Below are 22,617 nucleotides of genomic sequence, written 5' to 3' on the forward strand. Positions count from 1 at the left end.
GAAGGGTCCTGCTGGCACAACCCAGGCACGGGGCTCTCCTTGGCTGCCGGGGCACCCCTGCCCTCCTGGGCAACCCCCTGGGCCCCAGCCCTGGGTTCATCCGGACCTGCCTGGTGCTGGCATTACGCTTCCCTGGCTCCTGCCAGCCCATCCGTGCCCGTCCTCCCCCATCGTCCGGGGTTCTGCACCCCAGCCCTGGCCACCCTGCATGTCCTGGGGCTCGCTGAGGGGTGCCCAGGTCTGCCGGGTACTGGGGGTCCCAGCAGCCAGCCCTTGCTGTCCTCCAGCAGGGGACAGGGGGGCGGCAGCTGGGGACACCCCTGTGGTGCCCCAGCCCCAGGGGACCTGCCCAGCCCCATCCTCGGCCCCACGAGGAGCCCCTCGCCATGTGCATCATCTGCTGCATCAGCCGTGACGCCGCGGTGGCGCGGGACGAGGCGGGTGACGCAGACAGCGCTGCCGTGGCCCTCCCGGAGCGGGGGGCGCAGGCCCCGACCCCGGCGCTGGTGGCGACGCTGCTGGCTGTGTACTCAGCCAGCTCATCCCGGCACTGTTTGCTCGCTGCACCCAGGGGAGCGTGCGGCCGACACGGCGTCCGGCCCGGCGGGGGGCTGAGGGGGGGCCGGACATAGTTCCTCGCCCCCAGGAAGGGGCTGCAGGCGGGGGGCAGAGCCCCTGCACTCGCAGGGGTCTGGGGCGCAAAGCTCCCGAACACAATCCCACCCTGGGGTGCTGGTGCCAAGCTGCACCGGGGGTCCCCAGGGAGTCAGCGTGGAGCCATGGTGGGGGGGGGGGTCAGCCCCGTGCCCACACACCACAGCAGAGACAACGTCCTCACACATGGTTTAATGTCGGGGAGGGGCAGCTCCGGCTTTTGGGGAATTGCAGCATCAGGGCTGGGGAGGGGGGACAGGGATGTGCCGGCGGGTGCCGGTGCTGCCCTCGGCGCCGGCTCAGTGCTGACCTGTGCGGGAAACTGGCCTCAGCACCGTGGGGACCACGGGACGGGGCAGACGGGGAGGGCCTGGGGGTCGCCGAGGGGTGACCACCCCACTCCCCCCACATCCGCATCCCCATCCCCATCCATCCCCAGGAGGTGCCTCCTCCGCCCCACGGCCTGGCCCCGTCCCCACCCCCTCAGTCCCAGCGAGGGTCTCACCATGGGGAGAACTCGCCGGTTTCTGCCTCGGCCCCACATCTGCAGGGGGAAAGCGAGTGACAAAACTGGAGGCAGGGACGCCCCGGCACGCTGCAGGACCTGCGGGTCACGGCGCAGCCACACGGACACAGTGCTGGCCATGGCACAGCCTGTCCCCCCCTCCACGGGCTCCGCTGTCCCCGACTGCCCCCGCAGCCCTGGGGCCACACGCCGCAGCCAGGCACGGTACAGCACAGCATGGCATGGCACGGCACATCATGGCACAGCACAGCACATCATGGCATGGCATGGCACACGTGGCACGGCACGGCACGGCATGGCAGGGACTCACCCTCCACAGCTTCGGGCCCCTCCAGGCTGTCCAGCCGGTCCTCGTCTGCCGTGGCTTCGCTGCCATCGCCAGGTCCGTCTGCCTCCTCCTCGCCCAGGGGCTCTGCGGGGCAGGGGACAGGTCAGCCAGGGTCCCCCCTCCCGCGGGGGGGACATGACGGCCCTGGTGTGGGATGCAGCAACCCACGAGCAGAGGCGGCACAGGGACCCCCTGCAGGGTCCCCGGGCGGCGCTGAGGGGCCGCACTTCCCCATTCCTGCGCACGAGGGGACGCATCCCCATGCAGGGCACGAGGTGGGGCGGGGGGGCCTCTGCCCACCCGAGGGCTGGGCGCCCCGGGCAGTGCCATGCACCCCCTGGCCATGGCAGCGCTTGTCCCAGCGCCGGCACCTGTCTGGAACTCGATGGTCCTCAGCATCTCTGCCACATAGTCCACGTTGATGGAGAAGTGGTCCATGTTCTCGTAGCCGGGCTCCGGGCGGCTGCTCATCGACACCTTGGACATGTCCGTGATCCTGCAGGGCAGGCAGAGCCCCAGGAGCTGCCAGCGTCCCACACCCACGGGGCCCCCGCGCCCCCGGCCATGCCCAGCAGGACCAGCCACAGCCGAGTCCCCCACCCTGCCCCTGCCCACCGTGTCCCCCACCCTCTGCCCCCCACCCTGCCCCTTTTCCCTGTGCCCCCAGCCCTGTCCCCTCCGGCCCCACTCACTTTTTCAGGAGCTCCTTGGAGTGCTGTGGAGGAAAGTGCGGGGGGGGCTGTTAGTGACTCCCTGGAGCAATGGGACCCCCAGGAGCCAGATGTCACACACACACACAAACACACCCCCCCCGGCCACAGCCACAGCCCAGCACATCCCCGAGGAAACCCCCAGAGCCTTTGCGGTGACCAGAGTCCCCCCCCAGCCCTGCAGGGCAGCCCCAGCCCCCTCAGAGGCCCCCCCACGCCCCCCACCCGCACAGACCTGCAGGTACACGGCCATCTGCGGCTCCTCCATGGCCTGGATGGCTGACTCCACCAGCTTGGAGGAGGCCTCCAGGTGGTCGCCGTACTGGCGGATGAGGCCCCGCACGCGCTGCACCTTCTCCTCCTGCTCCCGCGCGATGCTCTGCAGCAGCTCCTTCTTCCGCTCCTCCAGGATGCCGTACAGCGAGTCAAAGCGCAGCCCCAGGTGCTGCTTCTGCCGCCGGCCGTTCTCCTGCGGGAGCACCGGCCTCAGGGGCTGCCCCGGTCCCACCGTGTCCCCACCGCGGGCACGGCCCCAGGGACAAACACCCCCCCCACACACACACCTCGATGGTGTGGCAGATCTCCTCCATCTGAGTGATGATGGCCTGGATGCGGTCGTTCCCCGCCACCAGCATGGCGATGCCATCGCTGAGCTCGCTCTGGGCGGGGGGTGGACAGGACGGGGCATGAGGGCCGGCTGGACGGGCAACCCCCGAGCCCCCTGCTGGCCCCACCATCCCCCCCCCCAGGGCGCCCACCTTCTGTCGCTGGTAGACGGCGGGCAGCGGGGCCACCTCGCAGTCCTTGTGCGCCCCAAAGACCTTGCAGAGGGAGCAGGTGGGCGCCTCGCAGCGCAGGCAGTAGATGTTGATCCGCTCGTCCTCGTGCTCCTCGCACATGAGGTGCTGCTCGGCCTTGGCGTGCAGGGGCCTGCGGGTGGGGGGGGGGGGGGGGGGCCGGGCACCGCGGCCCACCGGTGGGCACCGGCCCCCAGAGACAACCCCAGGACCCCAAGGACGCCCCCCGAGTCCCGCGAGGGCCCCATTACCCCACACTCCGCGTCGTCTCCCACCGCCAGCCCTGCTCCTGCCTCCTCCCCCCCCCCCGCCGTGGGCTCCCCGTCACCCACGGGACTCGTCCCCCCCCCCCCCCACGCCGTGGGGTCCTCAGTGCCCCCGCGGGGTCCCCGCACCTGGCCGACTCCTGCTTGTAGATGTCGATGATGTTCTCCACCAGCAGGTTCCGCTGCAGCCCGTACACCCCGTGCCGGTCCAGCACCACCTCGTGGCGGCACGACGGGCACCGGAACCGGCCGCCCGACGGCACCGCGCTGGAGCCCCGCGACTGCCACAGCGGGTTGGAGGCCTGCGGGGGGCGGCGGGTCACGGCCGCGGCCCCCACGCAATCCCGTCCCCTCCGGCTCCCGACCCGGCACCCCCTCCCGGGCTCTGCCGCCGGCAGCGAGACCCCGCGGGGCCCGGCCCCTGCCGGCCGTGTGTCCCCCGTCCCCCGCGGACACGGGCACGGGCACGGGCACGGCCCCGGCCCCCGACGCGACCGGGCAGCCCCCGCCGAGCCGGGAGCGGCCCCGAGCGCGGCCCCGCCGGGGGTCCCGACGGCTCGTCCCGGTGCCGGTGCCGGATCCAGCCCCCCCGCGCCGTTGGGGGCCCGGTCGGGGCGCACCTGGAAGACGTCGTTGGCGCACTTGCGGCAGAGGTTGTGCTGGCAGGGCAGGATGACCACGGGCTTGGTGAACATCTCCAGGCAGATGGGGCAGATGAGCTGCTTCTCCAGGCTCTCCATGCTCCGCGCCTCCGCCAGCAGCGGCTTCAGCCCCACCGCGAAGTTCATCGCCGCGGTCCCGGCCCGGCCCGGTCCGGCCCGGCTCTGCCCACCACGGCCCCGCTCCGGCTCCGGTCCGGCCCGGCTCTGCCCACCACGGCCCCGCTCCGGCTCCGGTCCCGGTCCCGGTCCCGGCCGCCCGGTGCCCGCTCTGCCCCGGCCCCGGCCCCGCTGAGCTCCGCGCTAATTTTAGCCGCCCCCGCCCCGCCGGGGCCGCCGCAGCTGTCGGCGGCGTCGGGTGACACTGAGTCACGGCGCCGCGGCGGGGCCCCACCGGGACCGGCTGACCCGGGGGGGACCGAGTGACCCACCGGGACGAAGCGACCCGCTGGAACCGGCTGACCCACGGGGACCGGGTGACCTATGGCGACCAAGCGACGCCCAGGGACTGGCAGCCAGAGCAGCCTCGGAGCGGCAGCGGGGGCCGAGCCGCACACCCCCTGCTTTGTGCCCATCCCAGCCCTGAGCCCCCGACCACGGCAGAGCCCCGCTCCCCCAGGACAAGCAGCCCGGGGACGCCGAGGGGCTGGGGTCCCGTCCCGCCAGACCCCAGGCAGCGGGGACAGGCCGGTGCGGGGTCCGCAGGGCCCGGGGAGGGCAGAGCTGCTGGGGTCTCGCTGGGAGGCGGGGGCCCTGCCCTGCAGGCAGTGGGGCTGGGAACAGGCCAGGGACTCCCGGGCCCCACGGACCCTGTCCAGTGCCAGCCCCCCTGACGAGCAGCGTGGAAGGGCGCCCGGGAGGGCCGGTGCCAGGAACACCCCCGTCCCGCCGCTCGCCCTGACACTCCGGCTATATTTAGGGGGTGAGACAGAGCCCCTGCAGCTGTGGGCGGGGGCTGCTGCCTGGGGGAGTGGGAGGGACGGGCCAAGGCCTCACTGCGTCCCCCTGTCCCCCCGGGGGTGGCCACGGCTCCTGAGAGCAGGGCAGGAGTGGGCAGCGCTGCCCGAGCCACGAGTGGGGCTCTGGGGCAGCACCGAGCCCTCAGCCCAAGCCGCAGCGCCGCTGCTCCTCCCCAGGGCGGCCACCTCCTGCGGGGCCACATGGAGATGGGGACAGTCCCCGCGGCCACCCCAGCAGGACCAGGGTGCCCGGCCGGGCTGCCTGACGTGCCACAGCAGCAAGGAAAGGGACGAGCACAGCCCTGAGGGAGCCAGCACGGGCTGGGGGACACAGAGCTGGCCCAGGAAGGTGACAGGAGGAGACAGAGTGACACTCAGCACCCCCTCGAGCAGCCCCTGGGACACGACCCACCTACTCCACCCCCCTGTGGGACCCACAGCGACACCCCACACGCACAGAGTAGAGCCAGGCAGAGGCACGGCCCACCACAGCGCGTTCAGGCAGCCCCTGAGGGGACAGAGACCACGCGGAGACAAGCTCCCCCCCCTCCTGTCATCCTTTAATGGTGCCCATAAAACCTAAACAAACCCAAGGAAAGTGCCTGTACCGGGCCCAGCCCTGCAGGGAGCCTGCCAGCAGCAGCGAGCGTGGGGTGCAGCCAGTGCCCCGGCACTGGGAGGAAGGGGGCACAGAAGGCGGCACCCCAACCCCACGAGCAGCGTTTGGCACCCAGCACCCGTCAGGAGGGTCCCCGTGAGGGCAGGGAGCCCAGCCCAGCCCCGGAGGTTACAGTGCTAACGGTCTCGGAGGTGCTCGGATGCCTCTCGTGAGCTACAGAGCCGGGACGAAGAGGCCTCCGCCACGGCTGCCGGTGCCCGGGGCCGGGGGGGGCACAGCAGCAGGCGAGGCACGGGGATGGGGCACAGCAGCGCGGGCTCCAGGCCACCGCCACCACCAGTGCTGGGAGACAGGGGCATCGCCCTGGAGCTCGAGCAGGGGCGGAAAAGCCCCCGCCTTGATGCTGGCCAAATTAACCTGAGATTCTAGCCACCCGGAGGCTGGAGAGCCACGCCGGGTGGTGCGACCGGGGTCCCGGAAAGTGACAGTCCCAAAGGAGGATCCCTGCCCGGCATCCTGGGGGAGCCAGCAGGACTGAGCCCAGCCTCAGGCATCGGTCCTGGCGCTGGCAACCGGCAAGGGCTCGGCGCTGGCCGGCGGGGGTTGCGCCACAACAGGGATCTGCGGATCTGGAAAGGAAGAGCTGCGAGTCAGCGGCTGAGCCCTGTCCCGTGGTGCTGGCGAGCAGGTAGCCGGGACATCCCAACACCCTCCCGAGGGCTCCCGAACCTCTACGCAGCACCCAGCCCTGCAGCAGTGCCTCCCGTCCCACGGAAACCTGCAAAGGTGACCCGGTGGCAGTCCCCACAGCCACCAGTATGCCCAGTGCCCAAGGAACGAAGCCAGCCTGGAGCACACCGCTCCCCCCACACTCCCGGAGGGCACGGGCACAAATGTCTCTCGGCTGCAGACCCCTGCAGGGGCTTCGGGGAGCCCTCGTCCAGGGAAGATGAGGAAGGAGAAGGCACCCCCATGGCCCGCGCGGTGGTCCCCTCCACCAGCCCTGGTCAGGAGAGGGAACACCGAGGGCTGTCAGCGAAGCGAGAGCCGCAGCCCAGTCTGCTGCGAGCCTCCGGCCAGAGCTCCGTCCCCCCTGAGATGAGGCGGGGGGGCTGCCCCGGGGCCCCACACAAGACAAGGCCAGCGGGTCTTGGGCCAGGCACACAGCCCAACTCACCGCTGTCCTCCGCACGCATCTGCGCCTCCAGGTCCTTGGGGTCGACGTACTTGTAGGACTCGTCCTCTTTGGGCGGGCAGCACGTCCCGCAGCAGAAGAAGCAGCAACAGCAGCAGCAGCAGCAGGTGAGAGCACCGCAGCAGAACGCCAGGGCCTGCGGAGGGGGACACGGCAGCCCCTGTGAGACCCCCCGCGCCCCCGTCCCCGCAGCCCCGGCGGTGCCCGGGCCGGGCAGGGCTCACCTGGAACCACCACTTGGACATGAGGAAGTAGTGCTTGACGGCATCGTCCCCAAACTGCTCGGCCACGTAGAGCCCCAGGGAGCCGTACTGGTCGTAGAGGCGGCGCTTGTCCTCGTCGCTCAGCGTGGCGTGGGCGCTGTTGATCTCCTTGAAGCGCTCGGCCGCCGCCGGGTCATCGGGGTTCTTGTCCGGGTGGTACTTGAGGGCCAGCTTCCTGCGGGGCACAGCCGCGGGATGGGGATGGGGACGGGGACGGGACGGGACAGGGTCAGGGACAGGATGGGGACGGGACGGGGTCGGGGACGGGACGGGGTCGGGGACGGGTCGGGGACAGGCCCCGCAGGCCTGGCCCCCCGGCGATGGGACAGGGACGGCAGAGGGATGGGGCCGGGACGGGGCCGGGGACAGGGACAGGCCCCGCAGGCCCGGCCCCCCCGCGGGACGGACCCCCCCCGCCTCAACCCCGGGTCGGGCTCCCCTGGCCTCACCCCCCGGCCCCGGCCGGGCCCCCGCCGCGCCCCCCGCCCCCCGTACCGGTAGGCCTTCTTGATCTCCTCGGGGGAGCTGCCCTTCTGCAGGCCCAGGACGCGGTAGAGGCTCTCCCCGACCCGGGACAGCTTCCGCTGCGGCCGCCCGGGCTCCGCCATGTCGGCGGGAGGGAGAGCGGGAACGGCGGCACCGACCGCCCCGGGACGGGCCCTGCCCCGCGCCCGCCGCCGCTTCCGCCGCGCCCGCCCCGCTCTGCGCAGGCGCCGGGGCGGCACCGGCCCCCCGGCCCTTGCCCTTCCCCGCCGCACCGCCGGGACGCGGTGACACCCCCATCCCGCACCCCCGGTATGCGGCGACACCCCATCGCGCATCGGCGCAGGCGGTGACACCCCCACCGCACACCCCCGGCACAAGTGACACCCCCAGCACCCCTCCCGGTACGCGGTGACACCCCCACCACACAGCCCAGCACCCCCGGTGTGCAGTGACACCCCCACACACACACGGTGACAGCCCCCCCCGTGACACCCCCATCGCACCCACACACACACACAGTGACAGCCCCTCCCGTGACACCCCCATCGCACACACCCTGCCAAGTGACACCCCCACCACACACCCCCACATGCACAGCGACACCCCATCGCACACCCCCACACACAGTGACACCCCCATCGCACCCACACACACACACGGTGACAGCCCCCCCCATGACACCCCCATTGCACACACCCCCCAAGTGACACCCCCATCGCACCCCCACACACAAGCAGTGACAGACCCCCCAACACACACAGTAACACCCCCATCGCACACCCCCCCCCAGTGACACCCCCATCGCACCCCCGGCACACAGGACCCCCCCCCAGCTGGTACCGTCCCTGTCCCGGCGCAGGCGGCAGGCGCGGGGGTCACGCTGCTCCTTTATTGGGGTACAAAACGAAGGCGCTGGGGGCAGCGGGGGGGGGGGGCAGCCCCGGGACTGGGGCATAGCGGAGCCTCTTTAGCCATGGAAGGGGGGGGCAGCCGGGCCCCGGACCCCCGACAGCCACCCCCGCTGCCTCGGGGGGGGGCAAAGAACCTGAGCAAGGAGGGCAGCAGGGGCCGGGCAGGCCAGGGCTCCGGCCACCCTCGGGGCACCAGGGTGGGCCCCAGGGGTTGTCCCCCCCAGGGATGGTCCCCAGGGGTTGTCCGCGGGGGATGGTTCCCCCCAGGGGTGGTCCTCCTGGGGATGGTCCCCTAATGATGGTCCCCAGGGATTGTCCCCCCCCCGCCCCAGGGATGGTACCCCGGCTGCCCAGGGGCCGGGATGGCGGTGGGGGAGCGTTTGAATGTCAACCCCCCCCGTCTGGAGGGGGGGGCCGAAGGCAGCCCCTGCTCCCCCCAGTGCCACCGGCCAGCCGGGGCCCGGCCAGGGATGGAGTGTGTGATCGGGGGGGGACGGGACAAGGTGGTTCCTTGGGGACATCCCCAATCCCTGATGGTTTTCAAGTAGCTGGCCTGCCACACAGGAGAGCCGGGGGGCAGGGGGGGGGCAGCTCCTCAAAATAAATACAAATAAATACAGATTCCAGCAAGGAGCCTGCCCAGCGCCCGGCCAGGCCCGGAGGAAGCCCCGAGGGGACAGGACCCCATTCCCCCTCCCCAGAAAGGGGGTGACCGTCCCCCCAGGGCCCCTCCCACATGCACAGCTGGCCTGGGGCACAGAGAGGGGCCCTGGGGAGGAACCCCCCCTCGCCCCCCAGGTTGCAGGAGACGCCATCACTCCCTCCTCCTCCTCCTCCTTGGGGAGGATGGACCTGCGAGGGGCTGCTCCTGCCGGGGGTTGTTACAGGCTGGCAGGGGGGAGCTCATCCTGCGGGGAGGGGGTCAGAAGCTGGCAGCTCGGAGCCCCTCCTGGGGGCGGAGGTGGGGGTCCGGCCCCGTGGCCAGCCCGGCTGGTGGCCCGGTGGCCAGCCAGCTCAGCAGTCCATGCCGTCGCTCTCACACCAGGTGGAGGGGCCATCGGTGCCGAAGTATCTGTCCCCGAAGTTACCTGAGGGACGAGGGGACAGAGTGAGGCGATGGCAGCGCCTGCCCCACCACAATTCCCCCCCCAAACAGGTGGCCACGGGGCGCCCACCGGGGGCCTGGGGATCCATGGGGCAGGGGCCCCCCTGCCCGCCCTCACCGATGCCCGGGATGATGTGGAACTCCTCGTTGATCCGCTTGTCCACGGCGGTGGTGATGATGCGGACGCGGGGGAAGGCGTAGGCCACGGAGTGCACCCCCATCTCCGCCATCAGCAGCGACAGCAGGAAGATCCTGTCCTCCTGCACGTCATGGTCCTGTGGCGACACAGCACCCTGAGAGCCTGGCCGGAGGCAGGGGGGCCAGCACCCCCCCATGCCCCCCACCGCCCCGGCCACTCACCAGCAGCACCCGCACGGCCATCATGGCCGCAGCTCCGGTGGACACAGTGCTGTCCATGAGGATGACGTAGTCCTCGCTGATCTCCTTGGGAAGGCGCAAGTAGTGGAGCTGGGGAGGGAAGGAGGGACAGTCACCACCCCGCGGTACCGGGGGGCTCCGGGGAAGGAGTGGGGGTCACCACACTGCGGTGCCGGCAGGCTCAGCCGCTCACCTCGGGCTCCCCCGTGTCGTGGTTGGTCTGGATGAGGATCTTGCCCAGGCGGATGTCCTTGCAGACCGCGGTGAGGGCCTGCTCCATGGTCTCCCCTGCCCGCAGGATGGACACACCGGTGATCTGGGGAAGGGAGGAGAACATGTCTGCTGGGTTTGCAGCCGCCCCGGCGAGCTCCCGAGGCTCCTGCACTGCAGGAGGGGGGACAACTGCCCCCGAGCAGCTCGTCTGCGGAGGCAGGGACCCTGGGGGCAGCAGGTTTTCCCAGCCCATGACGACCCAAGACAGGGCAGCCACGTGCTTGTGGGGAGAAAGGGGCCGGGAGAACGCCTCACCCTCTGCCTGTGGAACCGCTTCCCTTCGTACATTGTCCCCTGCGGCGTCTCCACCGTGACCGACTGCAGAAAGGGGAGGAGAAGGGAGTGTGGGTGACGCTGGGCGCTGTGTGGCCCGGGGAGGGGGACACGTGGCTGTGGCCACACCAGAGAAGTGGCCACTCACCTTCAGCGGCAGGAAGGAGAGGGCATGTTCGATCAACAGCCTCATCAGGCGCTTGGAGTAGAAGATGAATTCGTCCCTGGTCGTGTCCTTGTTCCTGTTGAGGGAGGACCCAGGTGTGAGACGAGCAGAGTCCCTGGAGCAAATGGGGCTCCGGAGGACGGAGCAGAGCACACCTGTGGGAGCCTGGAAGCTCTTGGGGAGGAGACGGTTACTACCCACCGCCGTGCCAGGGCTTGCTGAAGACCTGGGGTGTTGTCTAGAAAGGACCACATGGTCAAGAACCCTGGAAGGGGGACACAAAGCCCGCAGCAGATCGTGCAGATGGGATGAAGTGAAAGGACGCCACGCAACGCTGCTCCGTGCTCTGGGACACGGGACAGTTCAGCGCTGGCTCCGCATGGTGGGCTAGCTGGGGCAGCGGAGCGAATAAAGCCAACAGCAAAAAGGAGGGATGAGCGGGCATACCACGAGCAGCTCACCGCAGACGTACACCCCGACCCTGAGCAGAGGTGCCCAAGAAGCGTTTGCAGCGGCGCAGCATTACTCGCTCCGAGCACGACCTCTAATGGCTGCTGAGTCTCTGCTGGCAGATTTGCAGGGCTGGAGATTTCTGACGTTAACTGCTGACCAGGTGGAAAGAGCCGGGAGCGAAACGGGGGCAGGAGCAGCAGAACCCCAGGCGGCAACTCAGGAGCAAGCGGCAAGTGTTTTGTACGGGGTCTGGCAGGGAGCCCACCCGGCACGGACCACGGCACGGCAGCAGAGCCGGCGCCGGCAGCACCGCGGGAGGCCAGACCACGCCAGGGCCAGGAGCAGCTGGGCTACCCGGCACCGGCGATGGGACAAGGCCTGACACGCTCTCACCTCCCCTCCGTTCATGTCCCAACTCAGAGATAAACTGCCAGGAACCAGACTTTGAAACACCTGGCGTTATCACACCACAACACCGAAGCGCTGAGGGCAGCAAGAAGTAAAATAAACAGAAAACGTAATAAAGCCACGGTGGGGTTGTAATTCACAGGGAACCTCCCCTGCTCCCTCAGGGCGGGTGAAGCCGACTGTATGCACAGGGAGAAAACCCCAGGGGCTGCCTTTTCTTATTGGGAGCGTTTTGTACCCCCAGCACACAAACTCCTCTATGAAACCCTGCGTTTCCTGCGACAGGCGTCCCCCCCAGCACAGGAACACGAGGGGGTACGTAACAACAGGCAGGGTTGTCCCTGTCCCACCCCGCTCCGAGGTGGGCAGAGCTCCTCCACCAGCGCTCGGCATCAAGCGCCTGAAGGCAAAGCACCTGCAGCAAGAGGCCGCTCAGCAGGAAAAGGAGGTTCTGAGATTTGCTCCTCCTTTAAAACGTGACCATAAAGAATCCGCTGATGTCCCGCTACACCCCTCGCAGCCCGTGGCTGCCTTCGGCACTGCTGTGGCTGCACCTGGAATACCGTGTCCAGTTTTGGGCCCCTCAGGCCAAGAAAGACCTTGAGGGGCTGGAGCGTGGCCAGAGAAGGACAACGGAGCTGGTGAGGGGTCTGGAGCACAAGGCTGTAATGTAAGCGCCATTTTACTGAAGAACCACCAAGAACAAGCTTCTGTCTCCCGTAACCGCGGCAGGCTGACACCGAGGGACTGTGGTTAACAAGACGTGGCTGAAATCTGTGTTCTCTTCTGCGGCCAGTGCCCAAAGCAGCGCAGCCCGCGTACAGCCCCGCTGTTTTCTGGAGAACGTGAGGAACAAAGGAACCCTGCAGACATTTGCCAGTAGCCAGATGGAAGAGGTGGAGCTGGCAACAGTCCAGAAGAGGCAGAAGGATACTGAATATTTTTACTCTGTATTTTAGGACATCATCTGCCGCTTCTCACACATCTCACCACGATGGCAGACAGTCAACGGAGCTCAGGAGAAGGATAAACACTCACTACTATCCCGAGACGTTTTTGCAGCCAGACCCGGGTAGCTGACGTCGGAGCTGACATCGGAGCGCCCTGCAGTGACCAGAGCACCCGACTAACGTGGACGTTTCCAACAAGCCTGGGGAGAGCAGGGGACTCCCTGAGAAAGCTGGAAAATCAGTTCTTGTTGGGAAGAAGCAGGCGTGCTGCCTACAGCGTGGGCTGTCGGTACATGCGCTCCCCCACGGGTGGGCTTCACCCACGCGCCCACCCACGGCAGCTCCGGAAGCCTGAGCTCCAGGCGCACAAGCCCGGCAGCAGCCCTGCCTCCACGGGCCACCCGACAAGCCCCACAGTAGCTGTCGGCCCCGGGGCCGCTGTGCCAGGGGCAGGGGCAGCCGCCTGTCCCAGCCAGCCCTGACCCAGGTGGGACAGGCCCGTCGGTGCGGCTGCAGAGGCAGGTTCCTCCACAGCCTCCGAAAGGCGTCCCAGGGGTGGAGGAGCATCCTCGGTCCCTGCGCCACAGAATCCCAGACTGGCAGGGGCTGGAGGGGACCTCTGGAGATCATCCCATCCAGCCCCCAGCCAGAGCAGGGTCACCCACAGCAGGTGGCACAGGAACGCCTCCAGGGGGGGTTGGAATGTCTCCAGAGACGGAGACTCCCCCACCTCTCTGGGCAGCCTGTGCCAGGGCTCTGCCACCCTCACGGGAAAGAAGCTTTTCCTCATGTTGAGATGGAATTTCCCGTGTTCCACTTTGTGCCCGTTGCCCCTTGTCCTGTCCCCGGGCACCACTGAGAAGAGCCTGGCCCCATCCTCCTGACACACGCCCTTTAGCTATTGCTGAGCATTGATGAGATCCCCTCTCAGCCTGCTCTGCTCCAGCTCAACAGCCCCAGGGCTCTCGGCCTTTCCTCAGCACAGAGATGCTCCATCTCTTGATCATCTTGGTAGCCCTTTGCTGTCCCCTCCCCAGCAGTTCCCTGTCCTTCTGGACCCGGGGAGCCCAGAACTGGCCCCAGTGCTCCAGCTGTGGCCTCCCCAGGGCAGAGCAGAGGGGGAGGATGACCTCCCTCCACCTGCTGGCCACACTCTTTTGAATGCCCCCCCCAGGAGACCATTGGCTGTGTTGGCTACAAGGGTACATTGCTGGCTCATGGGCGACTGGGTGCCCCCCAGGACTCACAGGTCCCTCTCTGCAGGCCACAAAGGTCTGAGCACGACTCCCTTTTCATGCAAGGAGCGGGGTACGGCAGCGCTACGGCCAGTGGCTCCCAGGACCTCCATCTTCCCCGGCACCCTCAGCAGATGGCACCAGCGCCCTGACAGGGACCAGCGGGCACGAACAGGAGCAGCTGTAGCCAAAAGCCAGCCATCACGTTCAGGCCCAGGGAAACCTGAGCACGGACAGGTTTCGTGTCTGAACCACCTTCTCTGGCGCCGGCGACTTCCCGGCACGCAGGGAGCACCTTGCTGTGCCCTCACTGAAGCGCCAGCAGTGACATGCTTCTCAAGGGCAGCTCCAGCGCAGGACAACATGTTCTGCCAGGGCACAAAGTCCAAAGGCTCAACCCAGAGCAAACTTGCTAATAAGGCAGGTGACCCACGCCACCCACAGGCTGCACCGCGGGGGGCATCCTGGGGCCCCCTCCACGAGCGTCTTGTAAGTTGGAGGACGTGACCCGCACCCTTACTGCACTGTCCATCCTCAGCGTGGTCATGAATAAATTCATTCATCCACTCTAGTGCAGGACTGTTTTTCCGCCTCTCCACAGGAACAGAACAACCGCTTTGGAAGCCACTTCTCCCTGCAATGCCAAGCCTGAATTTGCCGTGACTATAGTCAGCGAGATGCTCATCTGCTGCCACAACGCAATCCTCCGGGAGGGCCCTCAGAGACAGAAGGCTGGAGCACGGAAGAGCTTCCAGTGTTGGAGCAACAGGGAAGCAACATTGGCCAGCAGCAGCCTGGCACACCGAGATCAACAGGCTGCCCCTGAGGGAGCTGCTCTGGGAAAGGCAGGATGGAAATCCTGGTTCACAGCTCCCTGGCGCATCCACACGCTCCAAAAGGCAGCACCGGTGGGAGCACCCGCACGGCGGGAGGGCTGCCAGGGCGGAGAGGGGCTGACAGCACCGCGGCAGACGGAACGAAGGTGAGAGATCAGCTTTGCCAAGACACTGTAATTTCACAGAAGGAGGCGTGGGAAGCTTGGCAAAAGGTGTGCATTCGATCCCCTGCCAGTCCGGATGCCTCCGGGGAGCCCAGGAGAGCATCAGCAGGCAGGGAGCAGTGTCTCTGGAGCAGAGGGAAGCCCAGAGCGTCATGCATGAGGACCATTAACAGTCCCACACCATGCTGAAGTCACGCAGAATTAAGTGAGCGCTGCCAAGTATCACCTACAGGCACCAGAAATACAAGCTGCCTTGCTGTCACCGAATCCAGAACTTTTTACCAGAAGAATTCCTCAGCTTGGAGATCTTAGTAACAGCACTGCCTCAGCTTGCCTTGCTTCCTTGGGCTGCAGCAGGATTTGAGGGGGCGGCTGACAGGCCAAGTCAACGCCCCTCACAAATGTGGTATTTTTCCTCTACCATCTGGAAGGGGCAAAGTCCGCCCTCCCGCAGCCCCGCCGCTCGCGCCGCCCGGCTCCGAGCACACCATCGCGACGGGACCTGGAGACCAGCAGCGCTGACGGACTCCAACCACCACCTGCCCGGGTCTGATCCCCTCCCTCCCCGCAGCAGCTGAACAAACTCCTAAGTCTAAGCAGATTAAGGTTATTAGACGCTTGTGGCATAAAGGCGGAAGCGCAACAGGCTGTTCCCAGCACGGCAAAAGGACACAGACTTCAAGGAGGAAGAGGGGAAACGCAGCTACAGACAAGCGAGGATTCAGCACCTGCCACGGTGACGTCCCCTTGGGACAAGGGCTGCTCAAACCTTCTGCCTTGGCTAGTGCCTTGGCCCTCGGCACTGCTCACGGACCAGCCTGGGCTCGTGTTGGTCGAAGAGCAGCACACGCCAGCATCAAGCCACAGAAGGTCCGTGCCAGAGCCTGTGAGCAGGAAGGCCAGAGACAGCACAAAGACTGGCATTCTTCTCTCCTTGCATAACCCCGGAAAAGGGAACGCTGCTCCTGCACAAGCAAACAACATTCAGCCTCCGGGGGTGCTCCTCCCCCAGGATCTGCCTTCCACCTGGCCTCCCCATACAGCAGGGACAGGGCCATATCTGCTCTGAAATTCCATAGCCGGACCTGAACTCAGAACTACTGAAGTCCACAGCCTAGGGGTGAGGTATGTGGGCTTCAGACACTGCGCTGGTCTCTGCCCAGTGCACACAAGGTGCCACATCACCTGGCGAGGCACATCCCCTGGCTTTTCACTGCCATGGACTGCCCTCGGAGCCCAACTTCAACGGGGAGGAGTCACCGGAGGAGCCTGGAGAAGGAACACCTTGCTTCCTACAAAGAGGTGCACAGCCTGCACGTGGTCACGAGGTTACATTCCCCAACCCAACACATGGAGAGAGCTGGTGGGAGTGCTCACGGAGACACTTTCCATCATTTACCAGCAGTGCTGACTAACTGGGGAGGTCCCCGTTGACTGAAGGCGAGTAAATGTGACACTCATCTACAAGAAGGGCTGCAAGATCCAGAGAATTACAGGCCTGTCAGTCTGACCTCGGTGCCGAGGAAGGTTATGGAGCAGATCATCTTGAGTGCGATTAGAGGACAAGCAGGCAATCAGGCCCCGTCAGCGTGGGTTTACAAAAGGCAGGTCCTGCCTGACTAACCTGATCTTCTTCTGTGACAAGGTGACCTGCTTAGTGGACAAGGGACAGGCTGTGGATGTTGTCTACCTAGACTTCAGTAAAGCCTTTGGCACAGTTTCCCACAGCATTCTCCTGGAGAAACTGGCTGCCCATGGCTTGGATGGGCGTACCCTTCGCTGGGTGAAAAGCTGTCTGGCCGGCCCGGCCCAGAGAGCGGTGGTGAATGGAGTTCAGTCCAGTTGGTGGCCGGTCACAGCGGTGTTCCCCAGGGCTCGGTGTCGGGGCCAGTTCTGTTTAATGTCTTTATCGACGACCTGGAGGAGGGGATCGGGTGCACCCTCAGTCAGTTTGCAGAGGACACCAAGTTGGGCGGGAGTGTCGGTCTGCTGGAGGGTAGGAAGCCTCTACGGAGGGATCTGGACAGGCTGGATGGATGGCCCAGGGGCAATGGTGTGAGGTTCAACAAGGCCAAGTGCCGGGTCCTGCCCTTGGGTCACACCAACCCCAGGGACGCTCCAGGCTGGGGCAGAGTGGCTGGAGAGCTGCCCGGCGGATGAGGACCTGGGGGCGTTGGTCGACAGCGGCTGAGTATGAGCCAGCAGTGTGCCCAGGTGGCCAAGGAGGCCACCACCATCCTGGCCTGTGTCAGCACCAGTGTGGCCAGCAGGAGTGGGGCAGTGACTGTCCCCCTGGACTGGGCACTGGGGAGGCCCCACCTCGAGGGCTGTGTCCAGGTTTGGGCCCCTCACGCCAAGAAAGACCTTGAGGGGCTGGAGCGTGTCCAGAGAAGGGCAACGGAGCTGGTGAGGGGTCTGGAGCACAAGTCTGGTGAGGAGCGGCTGAGGGAGCTGGGGGTGTTCAGCCTGGAGAAGAGGAGGCTGAGGGGAGACCTTCTGGCTCTCTACAGCTCCCTGAAAGGAGGGGGTAGCCAGGGGGGGTCGGGCTCTTCTCCCAAGGAACAGGCCATGGCACAAGAGGAAGCGGCCTCAAGTTGCGCCAGGGGAGGTTTAGGATAGATATTGGGAACAATTTCCTCCTGGAAAGGGTTGTGAAGCATTGGAAGAGGCTGCCCAGGGCAGTGGTGGAGTCGCCATCCCTGGAGGGATTGAAAAGCCGGGCAGACGCGGTGCTGAGGGACATGGGGTAGTGGTGGCCTTGGCAGTGCTGGGTTGATGGTTGGACTCGATGATCTGAAAGGTCTCTTCCCACCAAAACAATTCTATGACTCTGTGGGTGCTGGCAGCCACCCAGAGTGCGAGAAGGCGCAGGAGAAGAGCCCTGCTGAGCTCAGCATCCCCTTTCTGTTTTACAACCCAGTGACAGAAACGCACGCAGAGTCTGCAGCTTCTGCAACTGCAGTAACAATGAACATCTTAGCAGTCCCATGGGATTCAGCACTTGACCCTACGCTAGAACTACTGTCACATAGAAAAAAAGGATCATCGGCGGGGAATTAAAAGATCAAGCGAGCGACAAAGCCATGGAAGCAGCAGCCTGGGTCCTTCTGTACACTGTCTATAAAACCACGGGGCAGCAAGAGCACCTCATCCCGTGCCACCAGCTGCCGGGTCTGTGCTCCAGCTAGGAAACAGCTAACCAGTCTCCTCTCATCGTAAGAAAAGCCTGCCTGGGGCTCAAAAGTCACTCCAGGGTAGACCTGACAAGGTCTCATCACCAAAAAAGCATCTGTATGCCGGAGCCAGCTCCGTTCAGCAGTTCTGCTCCAAGAAAATACCTACGCCCGAAGCCCTACAGGCAGAGGAGGGAAAACTCACACCAGGTTTTGTACTGTGATCCCGCAGAACAGTCCTTCTGTGCACACAGAAGACATCCCAGAGGAGGCAGGGACCTACCTGATGATGGTGTGCATGCCCCGCACCTGCGGCGTGTTCTCCAGGACGCTCAGCGTCTTCGGCAGGGGCTGCCCTTGGTGGGCAGAGGCCAGAGCTGCCCTGCAACAAGGAAGCAGCCATCAGAGCCACACAGCACACGCACAGAGCCACCATGCTGGATCCCCTTGGAGTGGGACGCGGCCCCCAAACGAAGGCTCCAAGAGAACCCACCACACAGGCTGGACACCAGAAAGTGCTTGGCCTTCCCACCCCGGTCCCTCGGAAAGCGCAGGTACAAGATCCCTGTCCAGGACGCTTCTCCCATAGAAGGGAGCAGTGCGGGGCAACCCAACGCTCAGCGCAGGAGCCATGCTCCAGAAAGGGACAGGAGCAGCGCAGGGAGCCCGTCACCCAAATCAGGCATAGCTGCCGTGGGACAGGTCACGCAGGAGCCTGCGGCCACAGCGAGAGAGCCCCCAAGAATCACAGCATGGTTTGGGTTGGAAGGGACCTTGAAGATCATCTTGTTCCAACTCCCTACCAGGGCAGGCACCTCGGCAGTCAAGGAAGAGCAGCTGCACTCAGACATCGCAGCAAAGCTCCGTCCAGCGGGGACAGAGAAGAGGCAGGACTCAGGGAAGAGCAGGTGCTGGCAGCTCTGCACCCCCAGCCCAGCAACGGGCCCCTCCGCGGCTGGCAGCGTCCCCACCTACCTGACAGTGATCTCGCGCTGGGTGGCAGAGCAGGGTCATCCAGCGAGGCGAAAGGGGAAAGAAAGGACATCGTCACTGCACCAGCCAGGCACATCCACCCGGTCCAGCTCCCACCCCAGAGCAGGAAAAACACCGCTGGGCACAGCCAGGGGGCAAGGGTGGGCTGCCGGGGTGCAGCCAGGGGCAAGCAAGGTGGGGACAGCTGAGACCACCAGGAGCCGAGTGGGACCGAGGGGGACAGCAGGGGAACGAGGCCAGGCCAGACCGCAAGTGTCCAGCGTCACTGCCAGGGCAGGCTCTGTGCCCAGACCCGTCCCCATCTCCCCAGCCCTTGTGTCACAGCGCAGTCTGCCCCGAGAGCTGCACGAAGACTTTTTGTACAGAGAGAGGGGACACCGGGCGCCTCTGGGCGCTCCAGGAGCACAGGGCTGTGAGCAGCCGCCTCCTCCCCTCTGTGTGCCGTCCTCCTCCTCCTCCTCGCCCGCGCTAGCAGCAATCAACCAGCCCACACCTCACCTTCTCCAGCTGGCTGTGCACGTGCTGCACAATGAGGTCCAGGGCCACAAAGTTCTCCCCACCTGACAGGAGAGCGGAGAAGCCGGGTCAGGCGCGGGCTGACCCAAGCCTGTCCCAGGACACCCGCTCCCGACACTCGGGTCGCGTCTGGCACACAGCGCAGTCTCACCCCTGGGCACCACGATGTCGGCGACCTGCACGGTGGGCTCGATGTACTGCTCGAAGGCGGGCTTCACGAACTTGTTGTATTGCTTGATGACACCCACGATGTCGCGCCCACGTTCCATGATGTCGCGTTGCAGCCGCCGCACCAGACGGATGTCAGAGTCCGTGTCCACAAACACTTTCATGTCCAGGAGCTGGAAAACTGGGAGGGGTGAGCACCCCCTATGCAGCCCCCCGTCAGACCTGCCTCGTTCCCCTTGCCCCAGCGATGGCATCCAGCGCTGCTGCCTCCCCTGAAGCCTCTGACACAAGGTGCTCTGCAGTCAGCGGTGGGTGAGCTCTCCCTCCGCAGCTCCCAGCCATCGCTGTCCCACCACTGCACACCTCCTCCCACCACACGCGCCGAGACAGGCCACCAGCCGCATCAGGCAGCGATACCTTCAGCAACTCCTTGTTCGCAAAAGCCAGTATGCCTTCAAACACGATGACGTTGGCCCCGTACACCGTTTTCTGTGGGCAGACAAGAGCTGTTGTCACCCCGCCCCACTCCTGCATGCTGCAGCAATGCCAACACCCAGCACAGAGAGTGCCTCAGCCCCCGACCCACGCTGGGCTCTCATCACCCACGGGTGAGACGCCCCATAACCATCCTAAATCACCCAACCTTCACAGGCCCTTTTTCTCACCCCTGCACTGACCCAAACCCCAGAGCCGTGCCCCAGAACCCCAAACCCTGTCCAAACGCCCTCCCCCAGCCCCTGTCCTCCCTGCACACTCCAAACCCCAGTCTCTCCCTGAACTCTGCACTGGCCCCCACGTCCACATCCATCTCCGCGTCTCTGTGCTCCCTCCCTGCCCCTACACCCCCAATCCCCCCAGAGTGACTCTCCCACCCCTGATGGCCCCCAGCCCCAACACCCCTTTGCCCTCCGAGGCCCCACAGCCCCCACACTCCGTTCTCCTGCCCCACAGGCATCCCCCCCGTCCTGGGGGCTCTCCCTGCAGCACCCAGCCACCGTCCCAGCTCCCCTGCAGCACGCACCCACTCGCGGCGGCGGCTGTGCGTCGTGAAGTCGTAGACCGGCACCTTCACGCTCTTGCCCTTCTTGAGCTTGCGGAGGACGCTGACAAGCAGCTCGAAGTCAAAGGCATCGGGGTGGTCGAAGTTGTAGTCGCTGCGGGCCGCCAGCGCCTGCTGCCCCTCGTCCAGCACCTGAGGGCACCGTCACCGCTCAGTGCCACGCCAGACCCCGCGGAGCCGCAGGCACCGTCACCGCCCAGTGCCACGCCAGACCCCCCAGCCCTCACCTTGTAGAAGGAGTCCATGGAGAGCAGCACGACCCAGGGCACGTCCAGTGCCTCGATGATCCGCGTCGCCACCGTCGTCTTGCCCGAGGCGCTGCCGCCGCACAGGCCTGCGGGCGAGCGGGGCCCCGGCTCCGTCATTGTCCCGGCTCCGTCATTCCCCTGGCGCCAGCTCCATCCCGATCGCAGACCCGGACCCGGTCCCGGCCCCAGCCCCAGCCCCGGCACCACCCCTTCCCCAACCCCAGTCCCGATCCCAGCCGAGGCCCCGGCCCCGATCCCATCCTTTCCCCGGTCCCTATCCCAGCCCTGATTCCGTTCTTTCCCCGGCCCCGGCCCCGGTCCCATCCCTTCCACATCCCGGCCCCGGTCCCGGTGCCGATCCCCGCCCGGCCCGGCCCGGCCCCGCCGCTCACCGATGACGAAGGCCTCGTCCACGGGCGCGCCGGTCTCGCTGTACCAGGGCGGCCGCCCGGCCGTGTAGATGGTCCGCTTGCTGGTGCGCAGCAGCGGCGGCTCGGGCTGGCACTGGCTGGCGGTCCGCCGCCGCGGGGACGGGGCCAGCGGCAGCCGGCTCAGCAGCGAGCCCAGCGGACCGGGCCCTGGCCCGGGGCCGCGCTCGGGGCCCGCCGCGCCCCAGCGTTCCTCGGCGCCCGCCGCCGCCATCTCCCCGCCGCGGGCGGGACGGGACGCGCCGCGGGGGCTGCCGGGACGGGCCGCGGCCGCGCGCGGCTCCCGGCGGCCCCCGCGGAAGGCCCCGCCCCGCCGGGAGCCCCGCCCCTCGGTGACCGGGGGTCTCCCGGGGGGGGGGGTGACCCGCGGGGGGGGGTTGGGGTCTCCCCGGGGTCCCCCCGGCTCCGGACGGTCACCGGGGCCCCGAGCGCGGCCGGTGCCCAACAGATGGCGGAGGCCAGGCCCCGCGGGGGTGCCCCCGGCCCAGCCCCCCGCTCCGCCCGGCCCCCCGGAGCCGCTGGAGTCCCCAGGGACGGAGACACCCCCCCGCCCGTGTCACCCGCGCACCGAGCAGGGGGCCAGTGTGTGGCCCCTGGACCCTCCCGGGGGCCAGTGTGTGCCCGTGGCCCCTGGTCCGGGCACCCCTGGGGGAGCCTGGCTGCGTCCCCTCGGCACTTCCCTGCAGGGATTTATCCGCATGGATCCACCCCCCAGCCGGCCCCGGGCTGAGCAGCCCCAGCCCCTTCAGCCTCCCCCCGCGGCAGGGACCCTCCAGTCCCCCCGCGCCCTGGCGGCCCCTCGCTGGGCTCTCTCCGGTCCCTCCGTGTCCCTCCCGGACCGGGCACGCACCGTGGTTCAGCCCCGGCCGGCAGCCAGGACCCCGCAGCCACTCGCTTACCCCCCCTCGGGATGGGGGAGAGAATCGGAAGGGTAAAAGTGAGGAAAAACTCGTGGGTTGAGATAAAGACAGTTTAATAGGTAGAGCGGAATCCGTGCACGCCAGCAAAGCAGAACAGGGAATTAATTCAGCGCTCCCCACGGCAGGCAGGGGTGCAGCACCCCCAGGAGAGCCGGGCTCCATCAGCGGAACAGTGACTTGGGAAGACAAATGCCATCGCTCCAAACGTCCCCCCTTCCCACCCCAGCTTTATACGCTGAGCATGGTGTCATGTGGCATAGAACGTCCCTTTGGGCAGTTGGGGTCAGCTGTCCTGGCTGTGTCCTCCTCAGCTCCTTGTGCCCCCCCAGTGTACTCACTGGTGCGGGGGATGAGGAGTAGAAAAGCCCTTGAGAGCCCAGCACCAACCGCAGCCACCAGCGCGCTCCCATGGCATCCCACCACAAACCCAACACAGGGCACCACGCCAGCTGCGGGCACGAAGCCACCTCTGTCCCTGCTAAAGCCACCTCTGTCCC

General features: G+C 66.8%; 3 protein-coding genes across 4 annotated transcripts; all 3 read right to left on the bottom strand.

The window, feature by feature from the left end:
• Positions 1-829: 829 nt before the first annotated feature.
• Positions 830-4,249, bottom strand: TRIM54 (tripartite motif containing 54). 2 transcript variants are annotated; one of them, XM_054197045.1, is made up of 10 exons: positions 3,902-4,242; positions 3,411-3,583; positions 2,977-3,148; positions 2,782-2,877; positions 2,454-2,687; positions 2,201-2,223; positions 1,880-2,004; positions 1,491-1,592; positions 1,160-1,198; positions 830-964 (listed from the first exon to the last, which is right to left on the bottom strand). In XM_054197045.1, the coding sequence occupies exons 1-10, from the start codon at positions 4,067-4,069 to the stop codon at positions 954-956; spliced, it is 1,143 nt and encodes a 380-aa protein (XP_054053020.1). In that variant the 5' UTR covers positions 4,070-4,242; the 3' UTR covers positions 830-953. The 2 variants fall into 2 exon arrangements, with proteins under 2 accessions (XP_054053020.1, XP_054053019.1); XM_054197044.1 differs by having other exon boundaries at positions 2,782-3,148; positions 3,902-4,249.
• Positions 4,250-5,392: 1,143 nt separating this feature from the next.
• On the bottom strand, positions 5,393-7,669 carry DNAJC5G (DnaJ heat shock protein family (Hsp40) member C5 gamma). Its single transcript, XM_054197046.1, has 4 exons — positions 7,472-7,669; positions 6,938-7,151; positions 6,696-6,849; positions 5,393-6,147 (listed from the first exon to the last, which is right to left on the bottom strand). Exons 1-4 carry the CDS (start codon positions 7,582-7,584, stop codon positions 6,065-6,067), a joined length of 564 nt encoding a protein of 187 aa, XP_054053021.1. The 5' UTR covers positions 7,585-7,669; the 3' UTR covers positions 5,393-6,064.
• Positions 7,670-8,343: 674 nt separating this feature from the next.
• Positions 8,344-21,414, bottom strand: LOC128907408 (uridine-cytidine kinase-like 1). The gene is made up of 14 exons (XM_054196250.1): positions 21,165-21,414; positions 20,752-20,858; positions 20,486-20,656; positions 19,882-19,953; positions 19,448-19,637; positions 19,279-19,340; positions 18,763-18,779; positions 18,071-18,169; positions 10,551-10,644; positions 10,385-10,447; positions 10,050-10,172; positions 9,839-9,946; positions 9,597-9,753; positions 8,344-9,461 (listed from the first exon to the last, which is right to left on the bottom strand). Exons 1-14 carry the CDS (start codon positions 21,412-21,414, stop codon positions 9,388-9,390), a joined length of 1,587 nt encoding a protein of 528 aa, XP_054052225.1. The 3' UTR covers positions 8,344-9,387.
• Positions 21,415-22,617: the final 1,203 nt, after the last annotated feature.

The sequence above is a fragment of the Rissa tridactyla genome, chromosome 3, assembly GCF_028500815.1.
Source record: "Rissa tridactyla isolate bRisTri1 chromosome 3, bRisTri1.patW.cur.20221130, whole genome shotgun sequence".
Lineage (NCBI taxonomy): Eukaryota > Metazoa > Chordata > Aves > Charadriiformes > Laridae > Rissa > Rissa tridactyla.

What these genes read in the sequence shown, in the direction of transcription:
- TRIM54 (XM_054197044.1), bottom strand. Translation starts at nt 4,069, where the DNA reads ATGAACTTCGCGGTGGGGCTGAAGCCGCTGCTGGCGGAGGCGCGGAGC. An exon ending in AGATGGCCGTGTACCTGCAG is followed by an intron (nt 2,224 to 2,453) that starts GTCTGTGCGGGT and finishes TTTCCTCCACAG; the next exon opens with CACTCCAAGGAGCTCCTGAA. An exon ending in TCCAAGGAGCTCCTGAAAAA is followed by an intron (nt 2,005 to 2,200) that starts GTGAGTGGGGCC and finishes CCTGCCCTGCAG; the next exon opens with GATCACGGACATGTCCAAGG.
- DNAJC5G (XM_054197046.1), bottom strand. Translation starts at nt 7,584, where the DNA reads ATGGCGGAGCCCGGGCGGCCGCAGCGGAAGCTGTCCCGGGTCGGGGAG. An exon ending in GAGATCAAGAAGGCCTACCG is followed by an intron (nt 7,152 to 7,471) that starts GTACGGGGGGCG and finishes TGTGCCCCGCAG; the next exon opens with GAAGCTGGCCCTCAAGTACC. An exon ending in TGTCCAAGTGGTGGTTCCAG is followed by an intron (nt 6,850 to 6,937) that starts GTGAGCCCTGCC and finishes CCCCCTCCGCAG; the next exon opens with GCCCTGGCGTTCTGCTGCGG.
- LOC128907408 (XM_054196250.1), bottom strand. Translation starts at nt 21,414, where the DNA reads ATGGCGGCGGCGGGCGCCGAGGAACGCTGGGGCGCGGCGGGCCCCGAG. An exon ending in GGACGAGGCCTTCGTCATCG is followed by an intron (nt 20,859 to 21,164) that starts GTGAGCGGCGGG and finishes GCTCGCCCGCAG; the next exon opens with GCCTGTGCGGCGGCAGCGCC. An exon ending in CGACATCGTGGTGCCCAGGG is followed by an intron (nt 19,341 to 19,447) that starts GTGAGACTGCGC and finishes CTCTCCTGTCAG; the next exon opens with GTGGGGAGAACTTTGTGGCC.